The 26,481-nt window shown below is 49.1% G+C and overlaps 1 protein-coding gene across 6 annotated transcripts; it reads right to left on the reverse strand.

Annotated features, from left to right (window-relative positions):
* Nucleotides 1-752: 752 nt before the first annotated feature.
* Nucleotides 753-21,546, reverse strand: MSANTD2 (Myb/SANT DNA binding domain containing 2). Of its 6 annotated transcripts, none has more exons than XM_031599684.2 (5): nucleotides 21,025-21,546; nucleotides 11,588-11,632; nucleotides 10,737-10,995; nucleotides 9,326-9,386; nucleotides 753-2,508 (listed from the first exon to the last, which is right to left on the reverse strand). In XM_031599684.2, exons 1-5 carry the CDS (start codon nucleotides 21,520-21,522, stop codon nucleotides 1,656-1,658), a joined length of 1,716 nt encoding a protein of 571 aa, XP_031455544.1. In that variant the 5' UTR covers nucleotides 21,523-21,546; the 3' UTR covers nucleotides 753-1,655. The 6 variants fall into 6 exon arrangements, with proteins under 6 accessions (XP_031455544.1, XP_031455543.1, XP_089979547.1 ...); XM_090123421.1 differs by lacking the exons at nucleotides 11,588-11,632; nucleotides 21,025-21,546 and adding exons at nucleotides 15,290-15,412; nucleotides 16,405-21,014 and having other exon boundaries at nucleotides 776-2,508; XM_090123420.1 differs by lacking the exons at nucleotides 11,588-11,632; nucleotides 21,025-21,546 and adding exons at nucleotides 15,290-15,412; nucleotides 16,401-21,014 and having other exon boundaries at nucleotides 776-2,508.
* Between the last annotated feature and the right edge of the window lie 4,935 nt (nucleotides 21,547-26,481).

The raw sequence follows: 26,481 nt of genomic DNA on the forward strand, positions 1-26,481 counted from the left end.
GGGATCCTTGAGAAGGGACAAGGATAGAGGATGTCCTCTGCTGGGATCAGCTCCAGGAACCCTTCCGAGTGTCCCCACTGCTGGGCACTGCAGGGCGGCTGTCAGAGCGCTGCTCTAAAAGCATCCTTTCATCCTGAAGTGCCTCCCCAGGAATCCAGCAGCCCTGCCAGCCTGAGTCAGAGGGTAGCCCTGCATCACAGCATAGCCCCAGTGCTGGTGTATCCAACACTCCCAGCCCTCTCCAGCCCCACACTCAGCCACAGGCTGTGTTTGTGGCTTCTTGGACTTTAGCTTGTTTTCTCCAGCCACAAACGAAGCAGCAGAATTGGCCATAGGAGGGCAATTGTCACCATACCTCACAGAAATTCAAGGAGTCCTTTGAAGCTGTGCTGCACCAAAGGTCTCCCCATGCTGAGACCCAAATTTAACAGGGGAAGCAGGCAGGGCAGTGGGTGAAGGCACCTCCCAAGGTCACGGCTCTGAGGTCAGCTGCACACGGAGCATCCCCAGAGCCCGGCACCCCCCCAGCACACCAACATCACCTGCAGAGCCGGGGAGGGAGACCATGAGGCGGCCCCTGTCCCTACAGCACGCCCAGCTCTGGGTGAGCCCTGCAGGGATTGCAGCACAGCAGCATCCGCCATCCCTCCTCACTGCTGCCCACAGCACAGCAGCAAAGGTCCCAGGAGTCAGAATGGAGGTCCAGCGAGCACTGCTGGGTGCTGATGGCCGACAGAAGGAAGGCTCCATGCCCACGGAACGCCGCCCAGAGAGGAGAAAGACATCTCCAGGAGTCCGTGCGCGTTTGCTCGATTTTATTAGGACTGACACATTCATTGTATGTCACAACGTCACTGATCAATGAGCTTCCGAAAACCGAAACGCCGGCGCCAGCCAGCGAGGTGATGGGGCACATATAGCAACACTTCTGAAAGGCTTCAAATGCTTCCTCCCGGCCCACGTGCCCCCAGCCCGCCTCCCCCCCCCCATCTCACAGCTTTGATTGTACCCATAAGCATGGTTTGACAGAATGTTCCCCAGCTGCCAGGTTATTCTCACAAAGAGGCTAACTAGAACTGAAAAAATAAACCGATAAAAATAAAAATAATAAAAGCCCGGGAATTATTTTAATGTTAAAAAATAAAATAAAATAAAATAAAAGCGGATATGGCAACACTACTAGGAAAGTGGAATACATCACAGAAACAAAAGTCTTTGCAGGCAACACTGTTTGGAGATAGGAGAACACTGGATGGGTGAAAAAAGTGAATTTCTAAATTATATACAATAGTATCTAAGGGTGGCTTTGAAAAACAGTCTCCTTTAACGTGATTCAAGATTTAACTCGCCATTATCTATTGCTTATTTATTCAGATCTGTAATAACACTTATAGAGACGGATGTGTAAAAATGAGACATTGTGGAAAAACAGCTGTTCGTATGAAACGTCCGCTCCGTCCGACATGGAATGTATGGGATGTGCTGGGCAGGGCTCAGCGCTGCCCACAGCCGCCCCGCGCTGCTCCACGGCCCAGCAGCCCCCCTCAAACTCTGCTGAGCAACGCCTTCGCCTCCCGGCCGTGCGCAGGATCCATCAGCGTCCGACGGTGAGATGGGAAACGGGCAGAAGCCCTAATCCTTATGAAGGACGAGATTCAGTTGTTGAATTTTAAGGGGTATCCAATGGCTTTTTCCAGGCACTCTACCAAAGAGCCAGCGGAAAGAAAATCCCTCTCCACTTCCACAAATTTGATGTAGATGGATTTTGGGGAGACCCCAGGCTCTACGACACAGTTCTGAGATAAAAACGCGTTGATCCCAACCCACTCTTTGCTGAAGGTTTTGGTGTTTGCCTGAAAATGTAAAAACAGGCACTGCTGGAGAGTCCTGACCTCGGCGATGCCGAGGTAACAGTAGATGATGCGGGCGGACTCCATCTCCACCCGCAGCGAGGCCTGCGGCGACGGCACCTCCAGCTCCCCCGGAGTCTCATTGCTGGGATCGGCGCCCCGCGGCTCCGCCAGAGGCGAGTGGGGCTTCTCGTGGCACTCCTCGTACCCGATGGCGTACAGACCCGGGCTCTTGGGGATGCCCCCCGGCAATAAATACTGAACGACGTTGCCTCCCGTCGGCTTGGAGTGAGCGATGGGTATCCAGTCAATCTCCATGTGCAGCTCGAGGCACCTCGCTTCGCTGATGGTGATCTCCAGGAATTTGTAGTAAACGTTTTTCCAGTTCATTTTCTGCACTCTGGTCATGATGACTCTGCCCTCCGGCTTCTCCGAGTTGAAATACTCCCGGAGCCGTTTGCCCAGCGGGACCTGCGAGCTGATCTCCGCGTAGTGGTAGCGAATGTCCTCCTTCCAGCGCGTGTTGTAGCCGATGCCAAAAATGGCCAGTTTGTTGGAGAGGTGCAGCCTGGAGAAGTCCGTCCAGCTCTGAAACAGCTCCCACTTCAACTGGACGGACTCCAAGATTTGCATAATGTTCTGCATGACGTCGCGCTTCCTGGAAAAATGAACAGAAGTGTAAAGCTGTCAGTAACCTCTCAGAGCTGCAAAACCATCCCAGGCTACATGAGAAAGCACTGCCTGCACAGGAGGGCTGAGCCTCAGCTCTGCTTCCCAGGCACCTCTATGATCCGGGAAGACAACAGCAAACATCACCAGAAGCATCACCAGGCTGTGCGCTCCGCAGGCTGCTCCTCAAGCAGTGGGTATTCAGCTCCTGCACACCTCACGCATCGATACATGAGTTCCCAGGCTGTAACACCATGCTGATGTGTCTGTTTTCATTTTAATTAACCTCATTAACAACAAAAACAATAAACAAAGCAGAACTTTATCCAATCTCTCTAGCAAGATACACCTTGTGCTGGAAAAGGTATTTAGTGCAAAAAGTTCTGCAGAGAGAACCTGGTGAGGAGAACTAGAGCTGCCCTGCAGACAGACCTCCAAGGAAGGTCTCAGCTGCCACCACCACCCCTGCATCACACTGCACACACACACAGCTCGTACCTCTGCTGCTTAAATGCAATGGCAAGCAAACATTTCTCATGTACCACTAAGTTAACAAGAATTCAGCAACTCAGTTATTCTTTACAGATGTGTGTACACCCTGAAACACTTTGCTGCATGTTCCTTCAGTTTAGTCTGCTGTTCCCTTGCAGAAGTCCAAGTGCATTTGCCTTCACCTTACTTTGAAAAGCAAAGTCAGAAAAAAGCACAGAACTTTGTTCAGGGGTTTTTCATGCTTCCATAATTCAAAAAATGACATGGATTTTTTTTTCAGCTTTCCCCCTCTTCCTGTGACCTAGGGCTCTTGCTTCCAACCAACTGCACACAGCCATCCTCTTTTTACTTGCTTGAATATGACTACTGCACCCAGAAGCTGTGTGTGCAGCCCACCAGAGGGGAAATAAAGAAGCTCCTGTGTCCCCAAAGATCTCTTTTGGCTGTCAGTAACGACAGCAGCAGGAAGGCAAGCAGCACTGCAGGCATTCACACTTCACTGAGCGATCAGGTGGGAGCTTTTGCATACAACTGAAGCAAGCCAGAACAGCTTCCTTCAGGATGAATGAGACACTTAAGGCACAATTAGTGGAGAGAACTACTGATTTTAGTAGTTACTGTCCTATAATCCAATCTGTACGAAGACAATGCAGCTGTGTTGGTAATTGAGAAACCTCTCTCAGTCCAAGAACTGTGATTTAGAAGCTGTTCCACTCATCCCTCCCTAGAATTATCCTTCCACAACAGCTCCCAACAGCTACAGCACAGGCTGCTGAGACAGTAAGGTATCAACTTGTTATGGAGGAAGTGCTTAAGCAAGAGCAGACAGCACCCCACAGACTGCAGGGAATAGGAACGGGGCTGATACTCAGTTGCTTCTTTGCCCCACATGGAACAGAAGCACGTTCCTTCTTCCACTGTTCACAGAATCACAAAATCATAGGGTCCCAGAATCATTAAGGTTGAAAAAGACCCGCTAAGATCCCCAAGTCCAACTCACCCCACTGTGCTCGCTGCCCACCTCCCTCCGTGCCACATCCCCCCAGTTCTGGAACACCCCCAGGGCTGGTGACCCCACCACCTCCCCGAGCAGCTGTGCAGCGCAGCACCATTTTGCAGTATACTGACGTTCCAGTTCAAAGATAAATGGTTTGGGTTCTACAGACCCTTACAACACTACAGGAGGGCTTCAATTACATGGCCTCCCATCCCAGAGAACTGCTTCTTGGAGGTGCTGCACATCCAAATGAAGCCCCACACGCTGGGTCTGAGCAGCCCAGGCTGAAATCACTCTCCTCACAGAAAGACTCATCTCAAACTTGCAGTTTAGACATTTGGAAGTGTAAGTTCATACTCTGGAGACAAAAAGGATAAGGTGGCTGAGCACAGGGCTGTGCGATAGCAGCCTGTGTTTCACCAGCATTCATTGCATTCAACAGAGGAAGCTGAATGCAGTTTAAGAAAACGGTCCCATCCAAACCCAGACACGCCAGAATGCAGTGTGGGTAGATTTTCATTCAACAGTAGAGGAACAGAGCTAAGAACAACAACAGAAAAAACAACACCTTTATTAATTACACCATAAATACTATTGCTAAGCTCAGTTCAGCACAAAACACAGCTGAAGCTCTGAAGAAAAAAAAAAATTAGTCACTCAAACTACTCCTGCTGAACAAGAATAATTTCACTAGAGAATCCCCAGCAGTGAAGACACAGGCTTCCCATGGAGGGGATCTACCTCTTCAAGCACAGATGAAGCAGTAGGGAAAAAAGATGTTAAAAAAGCAGTTCTCTGTCCTTTTGAACTGGGGAACCCAGAACTTGTTCCAGTGTTCCACTTGTGGCCTCCTCACGGCAGAGCAGAGAGGAGGAGAACCTCAGCACAGCAGGGTACACTGCTGGCCCTCTGACACCAGGACACACAGATCCTCCTCTGCAGAGCTCCATTCCAGCAGGGCATCCCCTCACCTCTACCAACACGTGCAGCTGTTTCTCCCCACGTGCGGGGCTCTGCACTTGCTCTTCCTAGATCTCATAATGGTCCTCTCTGCCCAACTTTCCAGTCTGTCCAGGTCCTGCTGAATGGCAACATGGCCCTCTGGTGCCGCTGATCCTCCCAGCTTGGTATCAGCAGCAGGCCTGCTGAGGAGCTCTCTATCCGTTCGTCCAGATCACTGATGAAGATGTTAACAAGGCCAGGCCCAGCACTGACCCTGGGGCACACCTCTGGTTACAGCCTCCAAGCAGACTCTGGCTGTCTGCAAGACTTGAATTTGGGGTACACCACATCCACTGCTCTCCCTACATCTACCCAGTCAGTCACGACATCACAGAAGGTTCCAGATTAGGCAGGCATGATCTCCTCTTGCTGAATCCATGCTGACTACTCCTGACAACTTTTTCTTCCAGTTGCTTGGAGGTGACATCTACAATAACCCTTTCCCCATCACTTTCCCAGGGTTTCCTTGCCCTTTTTGAAGACTGGAGTGCCATTGGCTTTCCCCCTGGCACCTCTCCTATTCGCCATGACCTTTCACAGACGCTGGACAGTGGCTCAGCAATCACTTCTGCCAGCTCCCCAAGCAATGGTCCTGCTGCAGAGCTTCACTTTCCCAGGCTCTACCCAGCATCTCCAGGTATAAATGCATTCTGCACCGTGACCCACAAACTGCCTGATGAGAAATGGTACCACGTACCCTCACATCATCCTACATCATGCCTGCATATGGAGTCAAGCTAGGAAGCATGCGGTGCTATTGCTGTGCTCACCACCTCCAGTGCCAATGGCTTAAAGCACAGGTAACTGTGAAGACGGCCCCTCCTTTCCCATGCCTACAAAATCTGGGGGTTAATCAAGAGGGGGAACTGTGGGTGTTACACCACAGCTTCGTCCTGCAGAATCCTGCAGCTAAATTAAGGCAATGTGGCTCAGGCAGACACTTGCTTTCCTTAAGTATGGAGCTCAGGCTGCTTTTTGTCTTTCTGCTGGTTGCAGGAGGAAACACCCAACACAGCAAAAGCTAGACTGTTACTTCTCTCTTTAAAAGAAATACACGGTATCTGAGCAGAGAGCTCATCCTGGCTCAGCCCTACATGTCACAGGGCTATCTCATTTTTCAACTGTAGAAGGTGCCCTAGAGCTGCATTTTACCATATCGTTGGTCCTCCACCCCCAGCACCTGGCTCAGACTACTCAACACATTGCTTTCTCCTCAGAAGCTTTTGCAATTCAAACGAGGAAAAACTCGAGACTTGGTGCAAATTTGTTCTAAGGCACAGTTTCCAAACAAAAGCAGACTTCAAAGAAACCAAAACAGCTGGTTTCAGTGAAGGATTTAACTCCCCAAGCATTTCTATTTCAACATCAAAAAGCCTGCAGTGAAAAAACACACTCCTCTGAAATTTAAAATGGTAGAACAGAGTCTGAAGCAGCTTTCACTTCTCAAAAACATTTACTTGGAGGGAGGAGCAAAGGAAATGCACCAGCACGACCAGTATGGGAGAAATGCACCAGCAGAGGGCAGGGATGCAGCTCACCTACCAGGTTTTTCCTCCCACACCTCTGAGAATAAGGCAACCCAAGAAACAGAGGAGACCTCAAAGACTACACAGACTGCTTGTTTTCTATCCAAAGTCAAGAGAGGCAGTGCTGTCAGTGCCAACAGGCTGTGCAACCTGCTCAGAGATGCAAGGCACTGAGTGGTGCACAGCCAGGTCCCAGCATCACTCTCCCACATTCTTCCCTCCTGTTAGGAAAATAATCCTTCTTTGTTTTTTACAAAGCCTTGCTCCCATGTTTTTCTACAAGTTGGTCTGCTCAGCTCTGCAATTCCCCCCACTGGGAACACAGAGGGCTCCGTTGGACCATCTCCTGCTGGACCACTGCTGGTTTTCACAGCCCCAGGACCACATGTGGGAATCTGGAGCTGGTGATACTGCAGAGCAATTCCTTCCAACCTCCCAGAACAGAGAGAAGCAAAGATAGCATTTTAAGATCACATGCACTTATAGTCAGGCAGCACCACCATGTAAATCCTCTACTTTCCATGTGTTGAACGCATCATCACTTCCACTGATTTTACTGAGATTACTTTTGCTTTAAACTTCCATGTGCACAAGAAAGCAAATGAACTGAAGGTCTGCTTTCTTTGCAATAAGCTACATGCATTTTAAAACATGGGCCAAAAACATGAATATGTTTGGTATTATTTGGTATGGCTTTTAAAATTAGACAACTCTTTTTTTAAAAGATAATAAATACTCAGCTTATCTACAGTTCAGTAAGGCTTCTCCAGACTGCTTGTAATCATTCCAAACTCAATACTGATTTCCTTATCTGATGTCCAAGACAACTGCTGAGGCAATGAACTGGACAAAGCAAACCCTGTCACAGCAGCATGCAGGGATCTTCCACTTTCCAAAAACCCAACCTGAAAAGCTGCCTTTGACACCTACTACTAAGAACCCTGACAGTGCAGAAGGCAGGGAGAACACTTATTTAATTCTTTGCTTTCCATTGCTTGATGTAGTAAAAAGGCAGAGTTTTCAAGTTTCTTTCAACTTTAAAAGATTTCAGAGTTTAAAAGTTCCTTGTTCCTCATAGCAGAGGAAAAAAAAAAGAAGGCATTTTCAGCAGATTTCTGTGTTGGAAGACACTTTGTGCTTTCACTGAGCATGTGAGATCGGCTTATCACCCGCACACTTCACAACATGCCTGGGAGTTCAGAGACCTCCATGCATTTTAGAGAGAGCTTCGAGGGCAGAAAAGAAACCCCCAACTCTGAGCAGTCTAAGCTCTAGCCATGCACCTGCACAACAAAAAACTGGCAGAGAAAATTCAGGCAGTCTTCACACAACACAAGCTTCTCTGAGCTTCGATCTCCAAACATTCAGAATTCTTTTCTGTGCAACTCCCTAAGGCACATCTTGAAGGTAGAATCTGAAGGCAGAATTATCCCAGAGCCATCCTAACAAGCTGTTCAAAGAGGTGATGATGTTTATACTGAAAAACAAGTGTTTTTCTTCATGTCCATCCCTGAGATGCTACCCTGAATTCAGTTCATATGAAGAGAAAAATCACCGTCAAGCACAGCGTAACCCTGGAAAATCCATTGAGGAGTTTGATAAAGCTAAGCCATTACAATGCAGGCTTTTCGTTAAAAATAAATACATACATATTTGGAATTTTAAAAAATCATTTACTTCCAGTAAAAAGCCTCTGTTGCTAACCAGAGACACTACATAAACGTGTACACACTGATGAATTATCGTCCTACACAAACTCACTTTGCAGCCTAAGAAATACCATACTGACTTCAGCCAGCTCTGTAAGCCATGGGGAGAAGTGGTGCAAGACACCATGCCCACATGTGTTCCCACCCTGAAGGGCCTGCAAGTCGATTTGAGACAGCTCATTCCATTACAGATGGAGCTACACTTACCCTACAGGGTTTAAAACCCAAGAGGCTGGAAGAAAGCAGCCCTGGTCTGCAGAAACATGGCACGATTCCTTTCATTTTTTGAAATACTCTGTGTTATTGTTGGCGAGGCAATGGAGATTCACATGCTTAAAACATTTTAAATGCTTCGGTATTTGTCAGATTAAACCAATCCAAAAGGTTACAAGTCAGCTCTGGAAAGTTATAAAAATAAAAGAAATCATAAACTTTGGCATGCTTTCCACCAAGGAGGGGATATGCATGAATTTTTTATGCGAGTATTACTCATACAAGCCAAGTCAACAACACGCACTTCTACTAAGGTAGTCTCACTTCTCACCCTCTTTCTTCCACTTATGATCCATTTAAAATATCTGGTCAGCACCACCTGGTATGCAGGTCACAGTCCTGCCACTGGTTTAGCGGAAAATATACATTACAACATAATTATTGCTCTTTAAAATAAAAAAATTTTTTTTTTCCTTGTATCCAAATGGGCAGAATTCAGGCAACTTCAGGCAGATGGAAAAAACAGATTTCAGATAGCTCCAAGAGCCTGGACTCATCCCGTGATAACCACAGCCTGCCCACACACAGCCCTAGCAGTCCTGATGTGGATCTGAGCTGCATGTTAAGTCCTTGCATTCATGTGGTGAGTCGTTCTGTTTGCTGTATGATGAAGCCAAGAAAGGACAAAGTTGTGAAGCTTTTCAAATGTTCTGAGGTAACTGGAATAATGCATAAAACAGATTCAAGTGTATGAATAGTCTTGCACAATGTATTTATAATTATAATCAGAAGTTTCAAACATCCTCCCTCCTGCACAACATCCCCAGGGAAATACATTCCAGGGTAAAACATTCATAAATTACTTACTGAGCGTCTTCTGAAGATTCCTGTTTTATCTTTAATGTTCTTTTTGTGGTAGGCATTTCATCTGAAAGGTAAGATCCAACGCAGTTATATTTTAAAATAAAAGGCAGCAGGAATTTTTTTTTTTGAGGCTGAAGTTAAAATCCACCTTACTTCCTAAGCCCACCAAGTCCTGCCACATGCACAAGGCAGCTCCAGTTCCTACATTAACTGGAGCTTTTGGTTTTCCTTCGGAAATGATGTGGTCAGTTACAAGATCTGAATCTGGCTCTGCAAGTGCAAAACCTTCAAGGACAAGAGCATAATTCCTGCAATTAAGGAGACCACAGTTTGAGTCACCAGAATAACTATATGGAATTAGCTGTCATTTACATACGTTTTGAAACATCATCAGCTCCCCACCATTTCTCTCCCACATATTTCTGATTTCTAAGCTCCCAGAGGAAGAAGTCTGAGAGAACCAGAATGTGGTTAATTTGCAAGTTGGCTGCTTTAATATCAAACTGCAATTTAAGACTCTCTTATAGCATTCACCATCTCCAGTCCCCTGAACAAAGATGTGTACAGACAAGTGACTGTATCTCCTTCCTGTTCCCATTTCAGCCTACAGATCACAAGGAAAACCACATCAACATCTTTTCCCTAGCTTGTGTTCCAACTGCTGGATTTGATCAACTTCTATTTCCTCCGTGAAAAGAATTCCTTTTCCTTCATGCTTCACATGTCATAACATAGTGGTCAAGACACAAATGTGCTTGAAGAAACCCACTTCTTCACTGCAGCTGGACACAACAGCTCAGATCAGTGCACTTGCTTTCCTGATCGAGAATGCAGTAGCTGGCTCTGTTGGACAAAGTGAAACAGCCACAGGCAACAACCAAATCTCCAAATTAGTTAATGTACTCATTTGTATGCACTGAAGCTGACACTACTAATTCAAGCAGGAAAAGCATTCCAAACACCACACATCTGGATACAAGCATATCTGTGGCTTAAAGCAAACACAGCAGTTAGGATGTATGGGAAGAAGGAGAAAACAGTCCTTGGTATGAACAGGAGCAGCCTGGAAGTAAACAGTGGCTGAGTGGTAGCTGGCACCCAAGGACCTCAAAGCCGGGCACTGCTGACAGGGAAGCACCTCCCTGATCCCATCAGGGGAAGTAAAACTGAGCAGTGGGTGGAAGGGACAGAGAGCCAGGGAATGTACTGCCTCCTTTGCCAAGGCTTAGGGCCACATAACCCTTCTTTTCTCCTGATCCTGATACTCCAGCAGCCTCCAAGAACCACTGTGAAATGATTATTTCCCTTTCCTCCCCCCATCAGTTGTTTAGTACATGAGCACATTATGTCCCAAACATGAATGTGGGGACTGTACGAACACAGAGAGTGGGGAAGCATTAACAGGATTCCTTACCTAATTCCTGCTCACCAGTCTGGTAGCAGTGAAGATCCTGACTGTGGTTTCCCCAGTCCTCCTGCGAGTACTCCTCCATGGTGCTGCCATCCGACTCCAGCTCCTGGTACAAGCCACTGCTGTTGATGAGGACAGGCTGGCAGGGCTGGGAATCCCATCCTCCCTGACCAAACACCTGCTCCAGCTGTTCAAATGTGTAGCTGCTTTTCCTCTTCCCAACACCATGCTCCTTCACACGGCTGTAACACCTGCGAAGGGTCTAAGACAGAAAGCTGCGTGTTAATCACCCAAAGGTGCTGTTTCAGCAGTGCACACATAGCAGACAGTTACATGACTGCCAGGCAGAGTTTAGAATTTTACTTCTGCTGATCAGTACTTGCCACACGCTCATGAGCTAAATGCAAGGCTGTCAAGTTAATCTACACCTGGCAGGAAGCATCACTATGTATCTGATGCTCCTGATGCAGGTTTTAGCTTAACATCTACAACACAGAGCAAAGTTGTACAGCAGCTACAGGTTCATCGATTTAACTTGGGAAATTGATTCATTTATTCTCCTCCCCACTTCAAAACCCCCCAGATCTGCCATGTAACACAGGGAAAATAAACATTAGATCCCCAGTCAGAGATACCAATCAGCCAAGAAAACGCACACCTACTACAAGAGGGGGAAAGCAGAGCTGGTGTTGTGCCCACAGCCTGAAGAAGGTAAAGCAGGGAGGAGATGGAAAGGAAGAAAGAAAGAAGTCCCCAAAAGCACAGACAGTCCAACCTTCCTTACTCTGGTAAGAAGACACAAGGTACAAAATGTATGCCTAAGCTATTCAGCTAATAAAATATATATTACTTACATATTTTGCATTCCTTACTAACTCACTCTGTCTCTTGTGAAGCTGCTGAAATTTAAAAGAGGTCAAATCAATAATGCTCCAAATTCCCAGACTTTGATATCAATCATTAAGAAAGAAACATAACTCAGATGGCTCTGGCTAATAATCCACTATGACAGCTTTCAGCGCTAAGGTTGAAACCTCCAAAAATGACAAATGCAAAAACCCAATCTGGTTTTGGTGATCTCCACCATCCTGTACTACCGGCCAAGCTGGCAACTACACATAACACCCACTGCCTGACAGACAGGCAAAGCTGCAGACAAAACTCATAGACTTGTACAATTCCCCCCTAGTCCAGATCTAGACAGATATTTTGCTGGGGAAGAACCTTTATGTGCATCTCTCAATGTGTTTTTAATTCAACCACCACTCTACTTTTAAAAGATAACATCATGCTCCAACTTTATCTTGCAAATCTCAGCAATTTGCAGACTGATAGATTTGTAGAACACATTTTCTCACATGACATTCATTAGATTGTTCAGATGCTAGACAGAATGGTAATCAAAGCCACCTCTAGAGCTCAAAAGAGGCATTAATTTGGGAATAGTTAGTTTGGTCATCTCGTTTTCTGAAAAAGGACTACGGCTCTTAAGCAACAAGCAAGTACACACCATTGCATAAAATGTTTCATTTTCCCCAAAAGGAACTTTACATCTCCAGAAAGCTCCAACGTATCCAATGTTCCTCAAACACCTTGTTTAACAGCATCAGCAGGAGAGGAATGCACTCCTAGCCCGTTTCCTCTTGATATTCAGAGCCCCAGGAGTAGCAGCAAAGCTGCTAAGCAGCAAGTCAGTTTTACTCTGCTGTTTCAAAACCAAAAAAACAACACACAGCAAAAGCCCAATGAGCCTACAGGCAGCAATAAGTACCACTTTCTATCAGCAGCTCTGGGAAAGCGACTGGGGATTCTCAGCTGGGCAGCAGCCTGAAGCACAGCACCAGCCTCTCCTGATTCTGTCTTTGCTGCCTCTCAGGATAAACAGGCAGATCCTCCTTGGACAAGCACCAGCAAATTTTTACATTTCCAATACCTCTACTGCAATTGGGGTAGAAAACAACCAGCCATGGAATCCCAGAATCATGAACCCATCCATGAGAAGTGTCACTACTCACTGCAGACAAATTCATTTCCTATGCCTGGGGGTACAGATAAGTTTAGTTGGCAAAACTTCAACAAGAACTCCTTTGGAAGCACTGTGACAGTTTGGAATGATCAGGTGTGCCACAGGTTGGATATTAGGAAAAATTCAGTCCCCAGAAGAACAGTAATTCACAGACACAAGCTGCCCAGGAAAGTGGTGCTGCCACCATCCCTGGAGGTGCTCCAGACCCACGGGGATATGGCACTGAGGGAGATGGTCAGTGGCTGTTGGTGGGGGTGGGCTGGTGGGGGTTGGACTCAGTGATCTTAGAAGTTTTTTCCAACCTGAACGATTCTGTGTGTTTTTACTCAGCTAGATGGTACAGACTCCACCCAGCAGTTCTGTGATCTACATGCCTGCCCACAAATGTCACAATTACCTTTCCATGATACCCTATCAAAGGGTGGCTGCTGGCCTAGACCAGGTCCCAGAGACACAGGGTAGCACTCAGCACCATTCAACTCTTAATGGAAGGGAGGAGTCCTCAGATTTATGAAGTGAGGAAGCTGAAGTGAAGAAGGCAGTATCCAAAGGCTACCTGCCTCATCACACCAGGATACTCACAAGTAACAAAAGATGAAACCATAGTGAGACAAAAGAAATGGCTTGTGAAGTTTGGGCTGGTTGTACAGCATGTAGGGATGACTGGAGCCATGAAAGCTCTTGAAACCTGCATTCCCACACTGGCTGGCTGGAGCACAAGGAAACAGAACTGACTACAGGTGGTTGATTCCTCTGCTCTACACACTAGCTCATGAACTTTCAGGTTAAAAAATGTGTGAAAGGCAGGAGAACATCAGGCCTAAATAAGAATATCACCACAAGAAGCCCTATATCTGTACTTCTGAACTGAAGCAACAGTTCCTACAATAAAAAGAGAAGAAAGCACAGCTTGAACTCTAAAGAGAGCCATACCACACAGCAGAAAGGCAGCTGATGACTTAGTGCTCGAGAAACCAAGTCTACCACTGCTCTACAGAACATGAGCAAATCCATCCTTAACACTCTGCAGTCGTGCACTGCAGAACCTACTGCAGACCTGCCTGAAGTGGCACCAGCTCTGCAGGTGGCCACACATCTGCCAGATCACAGCACTCAGAGATACGCCGGCAGTCAAATTAAATCATTTTTCACACCAAAGAACAAAGCCTCAATTGTATCCCAATGTGCCTCCATGCCAAAACTTTTCTGAAAGTTCTGGCTCCAGAACAGAGGACTCCAGAATGAAACAATGAAAGTGATGTAAATGCCTCAAGGGAAGACAGGTGGTCAGGGAAATAGAGAAGTCAGTCACCAAACTGAGACAGAAACCAGGTATCTCTTTGGATGATGACTTGAAGAAGCAAAGTCATGCTGTAAGACACAGACGAGGGATGCTCAGTCAGTACTGTAAGCCACACATTTTTAAGGCAGGTTAGTCAGTAAGAGCTAGAATCTAACAAAAAAATGCAGTGGATTTTTCACCACTGTGTGTTTCTAAACCACAGTTAAATACATCTAAACAATCTAAGCCTAGACAGGTATTACTTACAGAGGCATCAAACCCTCTGGCAGAGGCCAGCCTAGATGATTATAAACGTATTTCTACACCCCTACACCAAGGATACATGGCTCCTGTTAGCTCTCTGAACCACTGCAGCAGACATCAAGCTGTCCACTTTTACTTACTAAAACAGGAGATGTTTGGGTGCAGAGATCCCACAGGTTTCAAGACAAAAACCCTACTGCATCAGCAGGATCTCATGGAGCATATTAACCTGGGATACTGCGGGACTTTGCCAGAGACTGAGAGAAAGAAGATAAACTGTAGGCTAGGAGATTGCTTTGCCCCAAGTTTATACCAAGGACCAGATGGAGGCTATGCTACAGTCTGACAGAGGATGAATTCCACTTCCAAAGCACATCTGGGACCTGGCAGAATTTCACTGATATTCAACCAGTACTAAGGGCTTCCATTCTTTCCATTAAGAACTAACAGCAGAACTCTTAAGGGCTAGGACACCCAATAATAGTCCCACAGGCCATTTTGGTCAGTAAAGGCATTCTTTCCTACGCTACCCAAAACTGCTGTCACTACTATTCCGAAAACTATTCACTACTTACCCCAAAGCAATGAAAGCCATGCTTCAGTGCTCGTCCTGCCTTTAGAAACACACTCATTCCTTAAAATTAAACATGAGTTTTCACACAAACACTGTGAATGGGACAAGCATCTCCATGCCACCCAGGAAGCCTGATGTCCGAAGATAACCATTAAGTACAGCAGTCTGGACAAAAGAAATCCAAGAAGTACTTGATAGGTCAGATACCAGCTATTTGGCAAGCCAAAGGGACCACACAGGCCTACCCCTGTTGGTTCTAGGTCTCAAATGAGCAGGCAGAGCAGGGCCACAGACTAAGAGCAGCACAAACCCTCTTGCAGGTGGTAGGGAAAATGCTCTGCTCCAGAATAAGCTCCAGATGGGAGGCAGAAAGCATCAACACGGGTGGCACCCCATGGGTTACTACTCACATAGTTCTGAAAGCTGGGAGCTTTACACACGATCCTAGAAGCATGCAAACGCCCGTCCTGAGGCTGTGGTCTCCAAAGAAAGGTCCATGCCAGGCAAGTCCAACCTCAGCCTTTGTGATTTAGCTGCATAGAGAAATCGTTATCAATAGAAAGCAACATCTAAATCTAGACCAATAGGAAAAGCTGTAAGAAAAATACCAAAGCCTGTCTTAACTCCAGTTTTCACCAGAAACAATGGCCAAAACAAAGATTAGTAACTTGTGGGACCCACAGCAGTCCGGAAAGCATCATCTCCTTAGCCTCCTTAGATTGACAGATTTAGCAGGATGCAGCAGAATCTGCAACAGTAGTGGAAGTGAATCTGCACCCACACAGGCACTTAAAGCTCTGTGCTTTCACACCAGCTTCATTCTGTTGAACATTTCAGGTGCATTCAGTTACTTCTCAAATAAACAAAATCCAAAACCAACCATCTAGCAACTGCATCATTGCCACTGGGACTCTCTTCTGACGTCAATGCAGTTTCTGCAGTATAACTGCCAATGAAATGTCCACAATTACAGCCCACTGTGTGTACAGCCCAAGGGCAAGTATTAAAAATTGGGAGGACTTTAAGATCTGGGTCCTAAGTGGTTCCCCTTCTGAGAGGCACAAATAATGTGTTCCCAAACTAAGATTTAACGTTCACAACTGTGACTTGCTGCCTGCTCAAAGACATGCCATACGTGAGCTGCTTTTAGCCCCGACTCTTGCAGTAGAAGCAGATAGCTAACTTTTGTTTCTCTGGATGGGCAATCTCAGGGCACACCTGCATGCCAGAGCCTCCACCAAAGTGCTTCTGGCAGAGTTGCTCCCCAGAAAATGGGAAATTCTGGCCTGTGGTGCTAACCTGCCTCCCTGAACAGCACTCCAGCAAGTGGCCCACACACAGAGTGGACACAGCTGCTGTGTGAGAGCATTCATTTCATGTGATGCTCACATCTTCCAGAGATGCTCCTCCACTGCAGTCTCACGGTATGTCCAAGAAGCAGTAAAGCAAGTAAACTCTTCAGTGACAAAGAACAGATTTATATTGTCCAGTTTACGAATGTCAACAGAAAGTTGCTCCCACCTACTGGGGCCTGTGAGGTTCTCCAGCGAGGAGTGAGTTCTTGGAGAGGATTCAGGACAGGAACTGCAAAGTGACCCAGACTGGAAAACTAGAGGCATCTGAACCTACTTAAGACGAAGAAAGATCAAGAGGTAACTTGAACACTGCCTGTGCACTTCGCAGAGGGTGGAGCCACAGGGACAAGGATCTCGGCCTGAGTAACAGAAGACAAGGGAAAATACATTAAAAAACGGAAGGCAAAGCTGTTCTGAAGGTGATAAGCAGTTGGATAAGCTGCTGGTAAAGGGACTGATAACTCCATCCTTGGAAATCCTTTGAAAAGAGAGCCACTCTGCTTAAGGTTATTGAACCCAGTGATGAAATTCTGGGTGAAATTCAATCTCCTGGAGCACACAGAAGGTCACACTGCATGACTGCAGGAGTCCCATCAGAGACAGCCAGTGCAGCACTTCCTTCTTTCAAAATGACTTCGCGCTACAAAGATTTAAAAAGAGATTGTTTACATCATAAAGCAGCAAAAAACACAGCCACATTGAAAGTAAACCCTGTCATCATCATTTTACGTATAGCTTAAAGCAAGAGAATACGAACAGCTGACATCCAAACATAATTCCTCATTCCACCCTGTTTCATGTTAGCACTCCCCTTTGTGCCTGCACTCCCCGTGTGAAAGCACATAACTGCTGTCTTCAAGGTGCTTTTTTTTTTTTTTTTTTTTACTTTGCAAAGTAAATCACACATTCTGTGGACAATCACAACCCAGCAGACACCTTCCACCTCCTGCTCAAGTGAGCAGCAGGTCACTGTGTGCAGAAAACAAGCATGAGGGCAACGGGCTGGCCACCAGCAGCAGAGCTTGTGAATGACATGTTCAGAGGTTGGAAGAGCATGAAACAATGATGTTCAAGCTCACTGCCTGATCTGAAGCAATAACAAAGCCTACATACTGGATGCATCAGCTTTTTTTGGCCTTCATATGGAACGTCACAGCACGAGGTGATAGCTCATTTTTCTGTGATTGTGCCTCTGCCACTCGTTAGCAGCTCACCTCCTGCTCTGAAGCAATGATAAGCCTGGTGAAGGGCACAAAACAGAAGTGACTGCATACAAATCTGGAAAGGGTTTTGCAAAGTATCTCATCCTCTGCCTTAAATAATAGTTCTGAGGTCAAAACAAATAGCTGAATGCTCCACAATGCCGCACAGAGGGGATTGGTTTGGGGATACACAAACTGCTGAGCCAGGCTAATTCTCCAATCTTGGATTATGAACACACTTAGCAAAGAAGAGCAGGACTGGAGGAAAAGCACATGTGCTTCAGTAAACAATTCTTTAACAAGAGCTGTGAGATCACAGCTGCAGGAATCGTCAGAGCACACTACTATGCCAGCAGTGATTCAGGACACAGCTTGGTATGCCAGGATGAGGGAACTCTGAGGCACAGGATGGCTTCTGAGGACCCAACAGGCAAAAATCAAAACATCTAAATACTCCTGCAGCTCCCAATCCCTCAGCTAGCTGGTCCACAGGCATCAAAGTCATGAAGCCAGGCTCTCATGTGGGAATAAGCTAGGAGCACTTGTTGGAATTATTACATGTGATTCCCCGAATGTGAAACAGGCACTCTAGAGTGGCAGATCCAAGCAATGGTCTCATTTGCAGACTGCAGGCCAGCACCACTTATGTGCAGAAAAGCACATGCAGATGTTAGAAAACGGACAAAATGTGAACTGGGACCTTGCTTTACATCCTGTTTGAATTAGGAGAGAATGCATATATGTAATACAACTGGAGCACTGGAAAACTTTGTTCCGCAGAGCTGACTTTTTCCTTTCTATCTCATTTCTAACACTCCTTGAGATTTGGCAGAGCACGGGAAATTCGGGTGTCCTGAAGAAAGCCAATACTAAGATCTTATCTACAATGTATTTATAAACTAAGTTGAATTTGACACATTTTAAGCATGATTTACACTCATAATCAATCAGCAAATCCTTACAGCATTGTCCCTTGAGGGATGTTAAGTCAAACTATCCTATAAAACCATGGAAATGGGGGACATTACAGCTACAGCAGGCAAGTGGAATGATGAAGCAAAGCACTCATTCATCACCATTGCTTCAGCTCTGCTTTTAGCTCTGACAACGGATAGCGTAAGACTATGAAGTGTCTGTGAACCGCCCTTTTTCCAACAGCAATCCCAAGCCTTCCTGCTCCATCTTAAGACAGAAGTCAAACATCAACCTCTCTGTGCTCAGAAGTGATTTTCACCCTCAGCTGAGTAAGAAAGAGCCAAGCAGACAATTCTGCCAATTCTAATGCAACTATTTCAATAGTTCTTGTAACAAACTCAACCTTTGGCTCTATCAAAAATGGAGCTTTTCAATGAGTGCTCATTTTTCTTGAAAAACCCAAAGGATTGTGAAAAGCTCTGCCATGCAGACATGTCCACCTCTCCCAAGAGCGCAGCGATGAAGACCCCCACGCCAGGAGCACTCAGGACATGCAGGACCTTGGACAGCAGCACGACCTGCGTGCCAGCACAGGGCAGGGTGGCAGTCCTGTCTGGGAGTGCATGGGACGCTAACAACTTGAGCAAGGAGCCAAGGCAGACAGACCATGAATGAGCAGTGACCATGAACCACACCACGTCCTTCACGTCGAGCCTCTGAACCAGTGCTCTCTGTGGACTTCACTTAAGAAGAGTCCATGCAGATGAATTGCGTGTTGGCTAGAAACATCTGTAGGGAAATGTCTAAGAGATCTTTCAGGAGGTGCTCTTGAAGCTATTGCAATGCAGTAAGCATAAGCCTCAAAGTGCTTCATTCCCTCTAAATTGTTTGAAACATACATATAAAAACACAATTTATAGTTTCTTTGCAACTTACAAATTTAACTGACAAAAGAATGATGCCAAAGCACTTCTCAACAGACAGGGCAAAAAGTATCTCTGGTAATAGCACCATGAGCTGCTAGGAAACAGGGACATTCCAGAGGGCACCTTCCCACTCCAACCAGAGCCCTCCAAACACACCGCCCAGCCAGGTTAGCTCTGGGACAAATATTCTCCTTACAAACTGCTCTGCACTGTGAGGCAATTCCTTGTACAGTTGCAGCCACAGCCAAGGCAGCAGCCCTTAACAACAGCAGCAGGAACTCCCCAATAACCAGAAACCATCAGAGCCATGCAGACAAGGAAAACTGCTCTTGGAGCTTTTTTAGCACTAGCAAAACTCCAAGTGTCCCAGATTTGTGGAAGGGCTGATTGAAGCTGGATGTTGCTCAGGAACAAGAGACTTGGAGAATTTTTGCAGTGCATGAAGCGTCTGCTTAAAAGCAACATTTCCCTCCAAAATGTTCTGATGCATTCAGGAAAATAAATCCCCAAGCAGAGAGATACAAGGAGTCAAAGAGACGACATAAGAATATACATTCAGAAAGCAAAATGTTTATAAGAAAGAGCTTTGCTTCACTTTAACCATTTTTCCAAAGACAAATGCTAATCAGACACTGCAGGGCAAATCCCCTGCTCATTTGCTCCTGAGAACCTCACAGGATGCTCAGTAACACACAGAACTGCCCACCAGACATACTGCCATCAGTCTCTATTAATACTGCAGAAGTGCCCAGTTACTTATTTTATACATTTTGCAAATCAAAGATCAGGATGTTTGCACACAGACAACCCCAGGCTGCATGGGCCAGCACAGCACTACACATCAGTGATGAATAGAACAGGGCAAAGAGAAGCCAACAACACCAGCAATATCAAGAACTAACAAACCGTTCCTTTTTAATTGATCAACATTTTAAGCAACTGCACTGGAAACCAAATGGGTCACGAAAGGGGAAACAAGCCTTAAGGGACCTCAGCATTTAATTCTCCCTTCTGCACTTCATTCATATTTACAACCTGAAGCCTGCAGCAGCTCCTATGTATCACAGGTTCCTCATATCCCACCAGTCCTAGTCCACTGCTCCTTCTGTATGAGGGCAGCACATGGACTGCTGCTCCCTGCCTGAGCCCAGGCTTTGCCTTCTCCCCAAGGAATGACACAAGTAGAGAGCCAACTCTTTAAAACCCAGCACCACAGAAGCCAGCAGGCTGCGCCGTTTAACACAGCCCAATCATTAAAGCAGGCAACCCAGGGGAAACATCATAGCCACAAGGGAGCTCCACAGCCATGAAAGGCCCCAGGAGCAAGGCCCCAGGAGCAAGGGGACCCCAGGAGCAAGGGGACCCCAGGAGCAAGGGGACCCCAGGAGCAAGGGGACCCCAGGAGCAAGGGGACCCCAGGAGCAAGGGGACCCCAGGAGCAAGGGGACCCCAGGAGCAAGGGGACCCCAGGAGCAAGGGGACCCCAGGAGCAATGCTCCATCACAGAACAGCGGGAGCTCTTTCCCACTACACAGCTGCAATGATGCTGGAGGGCATCAGGGGCTGGGTCAAAATCCCCCCAAGGCCAAGGTGCCATAGGACACTGCCTGTGCACGAAGACCCACAGGTGCTGCCTGAGGCAGGGGACCCAGCACCAGGCCTGCAGCCGAAGGAGGACGCGGGCCCACCCCAGCTCGAGGAGCGGACCCCCCACCCCCGGGCCCTCCACGCGCGGGGCCGGGGGTACCTTGATGCGCTCCCGGCACTGCGAGGGGGTGCGCTCGTAGCCCAGCTCGGCCAGCGCTCGGGAGACGCGCTCGTACATGGCGGGCCCGGGGGCCTTGCTGCCGAACACGGTGCCGGCGCCCTCCAGCTGCTGGTAGCGGGCCTCCACCAGCCGCTCGTTGCCCCACACGGCGATTAGCGCGTTGGTCTCCGCCGGGGTCCACGACATCCCCCGGCACGCTGCGGCCGCGGCGGCGGCGGCGGCTCCGCCCGGGGAGAACGAGACGGAGGGCGAGGCTCCGCCGCGGCCCCCCGCCGCCCCGCCGCCCCCCAGCCCGGCCCCGCCGGCTGCCGGCCCCGGGCCCAGCGGGGAGGCGCCGCTGGGGGTGGACGGGTCCGAGAGGCTGGGGTTGCCGTCGCTCAGCGCGCCCGGCGAGCCGGGCGACAGCACCTCCATCTTGGGGATCTTGAGGGGCGGCTCGGCGGCGGGGAGCTGCGAGGAGCCGCAGGACGCCGCCATATTGGAGCTGCCGGACCGAGCAGGCGGAAGTGACGCGCTGATCGCCTCGGGTGGGACTTCCGGTAGTGGCGAGAAGAGCGGGATGGAGTGCGGGACGAGCGGGGGCGTGGTCGGAGGCGGGTGTGGTCAATGGGAGGCGCGGGGCGTGGCCGTTGGAGGGGGCGTGGCCTCGGCTGATGGGCGGGGTTTTCTCGATGGTGGGCGTGGTTATGATCCGTGGGCGTGGTTAATTTGCTGCTATCCCTAAGGGGGCGGTGCTTGGGGTGGGTGTGGCCGGAGGGGCGGGGTCAGCATTGGGGCACCGGGTGGGGTCTCCCCATAGGGGTGGGACCGTAGAATCGCCTTGTAAAGAAGGGAGACGGCCCTTGTGCGCATGAGCTGAGTGTCCTGCTAGCATCGGGGTTGAGCATCCCCCAAACTCGAGGGCTGAGAATCCCCCAAAATCCGCACTGAGCACATCCCCAACCACTGGGACTGAGCATTCCTCCAAATCTGGGGCTGAGCATACCCCAGCATTAGGACCGAGCACCCTTATAAGATCAGGACTGAGCATCCCTCAGTACCTCCAAACAACAGAGCTGAGCATCCCCCAGACATTGAGACTGAGACGACTCTCAATAGAAGGACCAAGCATCCTCCAATAAAAGGACCAATGTAAGAACCCCCAGTCTAAGGACAGAGCACAGCACAAAGGCTGCCCCGTTTGTGCCACAGCTGTCCCCCCACCACGATTCCAATTAAATGGGCTTTGAGCAGAGGGGCACCACGGGCTGTGATTGATGAGCGTGGGGCAGTAATGAAGGGGAGCAGAGACCCCCTCGAGCCGCTGTTGGGGACCGCTAGGGGTCCCTAAGGGTGGGCACTGCTCATCCCATCCCTCCCCCCCGTGCAGCAAAATGCGTTAATTAGCGCCGTGTTGGTTAAACAAACCCGTGCGTGGCACCGGGCGAGGCGAGGGGGGGCTGCAGCACATCTGGCGGGGAGCGGCCCGGGAGCAATCAGAGCCGTAATTATCCCATTCTAATTACTGGGATTACCGCGGCTGCGACGTTACACATTTCATGAGCTGCAGGCGCTGGAATATATTAACCGCCCCCGGGCGGGGGGGGGGTGCAAAGCTGTGGGTTCTTTGTGAGGCGGCTGGGGGAGGGGGGCCGTGGGGTATCCTGTATGTCCCCATCGGGGTGCACCCAGAGAGGCGGGCATACCTCCTACCAACCCCAGGATATGTCCCCAAAAGGGTATGCCCACTGCCAGTCCCGTGCATTTCCCCCACAGTCCATCCCTGTCACTGCATCCTCGAAGCAATGCACCCCTTGTCATCATGTCCCCAGAAGGGACGCACCCACTGCCACCCCTGTGATACATCCCCAGCGAGGTGCACAGAGGCACTCACTGCCGGTGTGTCCTCAAAGGGATGCACACGTTGCCAGCCCTGTGACACACTCATTGTCACTGCAACCCTGAAGAGGTGTGCACCCATTGCCAGTTACTGTGACACATCCCCAGACGGTTGCATCCCCCGTCACTGCATCCCAAAAGGGGTGTACCTGCTGCCAAGCCCACGACATGTTCACAGAGGTGTTCAGCCATTGTCAGCCAGTAGGTTCCCTAAGTGATGCACCCACTGAAACCTTACTAGCATGTCCCCACAGGGGAGCTCTCACTGCCAGCCTTGCTGTGTGTCCCCAGAGCCGTGTCCCCACGTAGATGCCTCCCCTGCAATCCCTGCCAGTGTGTCCCAGATTTGGTTCCCTAAAGGGATGCCTCCACTGCTGCTGTGTCCCCAAAGGGCTGCACCCATCACCGCTCCCGCTGGTGTGTTCCCAAAGTGTACCCAGGACTGGGCACCCCAAGAGGCTCAGCTGGACTCAGCTGCACATCCTCAATGCTGGGTGTCCCCAAGCCCAAAGGTGTCCCCAGCACTGTCCCTTCTCCCTGCAGAGACGCAGAGCTCATCAGAACGCAATTAGAGCACCACTCCATAATGCAGGGGATAGGGCGGAGGGGAGGGATGCAAATGAGGTTAACGGTTAATTACATATTGAAAAATTCATTATTCCTCCAGAGCAGCTGATTGCAATGCAACCCCGCATCCCCATTTGAGTTATTTGACCATTTGCAAATGAGACACCGACCCCAGGCTCACCCCCCTCCTCTCCCTGTCAAAAGACATTCCTACAGCAAGTTGTGCCCACCCTCAGATCTCTGCTTTCCTCCCAGATATACAGGTACAGGTGAAACTGGGGCATCCTCCATGTTAAAGGGATGTATAAGTGGGACCTGCATCCCCAAAGTTTGTCTCAGAGTGTGTTAATTGGTATCATTTCCCTCTCCCCACTGAATCAAAGATTGCTTACTCAGAGGCCTCCATCTTCTCACATTCCCTTTGCATTGGAAGCTCTGTTAAATAAGGAGAAGCAGGAAAATACCAAAAAACTCAGCCCTGTGCCACCCCCTGCTGAGCAGCAGTGAGATGTGAATTGAGCTTGGCACTGCCATTCGTGTCACACCGAGTCAACCACCACTGCTGGTGGCATGCAACGGTGGGGATTAATTGAGATTCACTTAATTAAGTATGGATGCAGGGTTTGAAATGCCACTGCAAAGGCGTCCTCACCGTGTGGCACTGCTGTCAGCAGAGACCAAATGACACCAATGACAGCAAAACGGGCAAAACAGGGGGAAGAGTCTCTGTGTGGGGCTCCCGGGAGTGCCTCTGTCTGTGTGCTGGTGCAGATGGCCACACATGCCACGAGTGGTGCCCATCCTCAGAAGCGCTGTGTGCAGCCCGGGGACGCGCGGATCGGGGCAGCCCTGCTTGAGCCCGCCTTCAAACCCAATCGCCATGATGAAAAATGAGCCAAAAGCCAAGCGAGCCGTCAGATATCCCCCGACTTGTGCTTACTGCAATGTAGTGACCTGTTCGTAATTAACCTCCCGTTGTAAATGAAAAGAAGTATACACTTATTAACAGAGACAGAGGCCGACGCCAATTAAAGCGGAAGCTGGCGCGGGCTTCCTCGGCGTGCGGCAAAGAGCAGAGGCTGATGAAAGGAGATGAAAGGCGCGGGATGCCTGCGGTGCCGATGCAATATTCAGGAGGTCGCAGAGCCAGGCAGCGCCCGGCCATTGGGGACGTCCTTCGGGGCTGCGTCTCCTGGGGCGGTGGCGAGGAGCACCCAGCTGCCCCCTGCACAAAGGGCCCAGGCGGGCGGATGGGGAGCGGGCGGGCTGCCACGCCTCTGCCTTTGTCTCTCTTTCAAAGCCAATATCCCAGCCCCAGATGGGTTAATACATAATGCAGACAAGCAAGTAATTGGTTGCCTTTGTATGGCCGTCAGCGATCGGTCCCCGGCCCTCTGATCCCCCATTAGTGGTCATGCAAACAACCCTTCCACCCAATTAAGCACAGCTTTGATAGCGCCCTTCCCAATGATGCGCCAGCCCCAAAGCAGCGCTTCGCACATGAGCCACTACCTGTTACCCGGCTTCGGGGACGCGTGGCCCCGCTGCTCGCCGTGCCCCAGCTGCTGAGCCCTGCCTGCAGCCCCCGGCCTGAAGGGAGGCCCGGCTGATGAATGAGCTGGGCAAACTCTGTATTAAAGAGCTGGAAATGGGATGTTAATATACCCCAACTGCTCATCTCGAGAACACATGGGCTCCGGCTTCCCAAAGGCAGCGGTAATGAGGCGGGCTGGGACGCCCACCACCTCCTGCACCTGCCAGGCACACAGAGGACAGCCTGACACTGTTCCTCTAAGGCATGCTGGCATCTTCCCACTGAGCATCCCAGTGCCATCCCACAGAGCATCCCAGCGTGCTCACTGCAAGCATCCTGCTACCATTCCTTAAAGCGTCTGACCATCCTCCTCTAAAACAACCCAGTGCCACCTCCCAAAACATCCCAGTATTATCTCCTGAAGCATCCCAGTATCACCCCTCAGTGCATCCAGCATAATTCCCATCTCAGTGCCTTCCCCTAAAGAATCCCAGTGCATTCTCCTTAAGTGCCCCAGTGTGCTCAGCTAAAGTAGTCCAGTTGCTTATACAGCTTCCTGGCATCACACTCTGAAACATTGCCCCATCACTCCTAAAGCATCCCAGCATCACCACCAAAAGCAGACCAGATTGCTCTGCAAAAACATTCTGACATCATACCCTAAAGCATCCTGGCATCATCTCCTAAAACACCTCTGTGTCACCATCTAAAACACCCCAGTACACTCCCCACATCAAATCTACAGTATGTCAGTGTTATCCCCTGAAGTATCTCTAATGCATCCCATCTTATCCCTTAAAACATCCCACTATGCTTCCCTAAAGCATCACATCATCTCCACAACTTTCCAGTCACTATCCCCTAAGCATCCCACTATCATCCCCCACTGCATCCCAGCACACTCCCCTAAAGCATCCCACGTCATCCCCTTATGCTCCCTTAAAACATCTCATACCATCCCCCTATGCTCTTCTGAAGCATCCTAGGTCATCTCCTGCACCATCCTGTGGCATTTCTTCTAAAGCATCCCATATTGTCCCCTAAACCATCTCATTGTGCTTCCCTAAAGCATCCCATGTCATCCCATAAAGCTTGGAGGCATTACACCCTGAACCTACCACTAGCATCCTCCACAGCAAGCCAGTACTCTCCCCTAAAGCATCTCACAGCAGCCCTAATGTACGTCAGTGTCACTCCCTAAGGCACCCCACATCACCCCTTAAAGCCTCCCCCATGTTCCCTAAAGCACCCCATATCATCTCCCCAGCCTTCCATCCATTTTACCCTGAGCACACCATTATCATCCCCACACCCCTAAAGTTTCCTGCCTGTTTCCTACAGCACCCCACCTTTATCCTCTAGGACGCCCCATTTTGCATCTCTCAGGAGGTGCTCTGGGGACCCATCCAGCCCCCAGCCCCACTGCAGGCTTCACCCCGCTCCCCCCCCTCTCTCCC

This window comes from Phasianus colchicus, chromosome 23 (assembly GCF_987193195.1).
Source record: "Phasianus colchicus chromosome 23, bPhaCol1.hap1.1, whole genome shotgun sequence".
Taxonomy (NCBI): domain Eukaryota; kingdom Metazoa; phylum Chordata; class Aves; order Galliformes; family Phasianidae; genus Phasianus; species Phasianus colchicus.

Excerpts from the sequence above, each read along its gene's own strand:
- MSANTD2 (XM_031599684.2), bottom strand. The coding sequence starts at position 21,522 with ATGGCGGCGTCCTGCGGCTCCTCGCAGCTCCCCGCCGCCGAGCCGCCC. Across the intron at positions 9,387-10,736 it reads GACTGGTGAGCAGGAATTAG|ATGAAATGCCTACCACAAAA; the intron begins GTAAGGAATCCT and ends CTTACCTTTCAG. Across the intron at positions 2,509-9,325 it reads GAATCTTCAGAAGACGCTCA|GAAGCGCGACGTCATGCAGA; the intron begins GTAAGTAATTTA and ends TCATTTTTCCAG.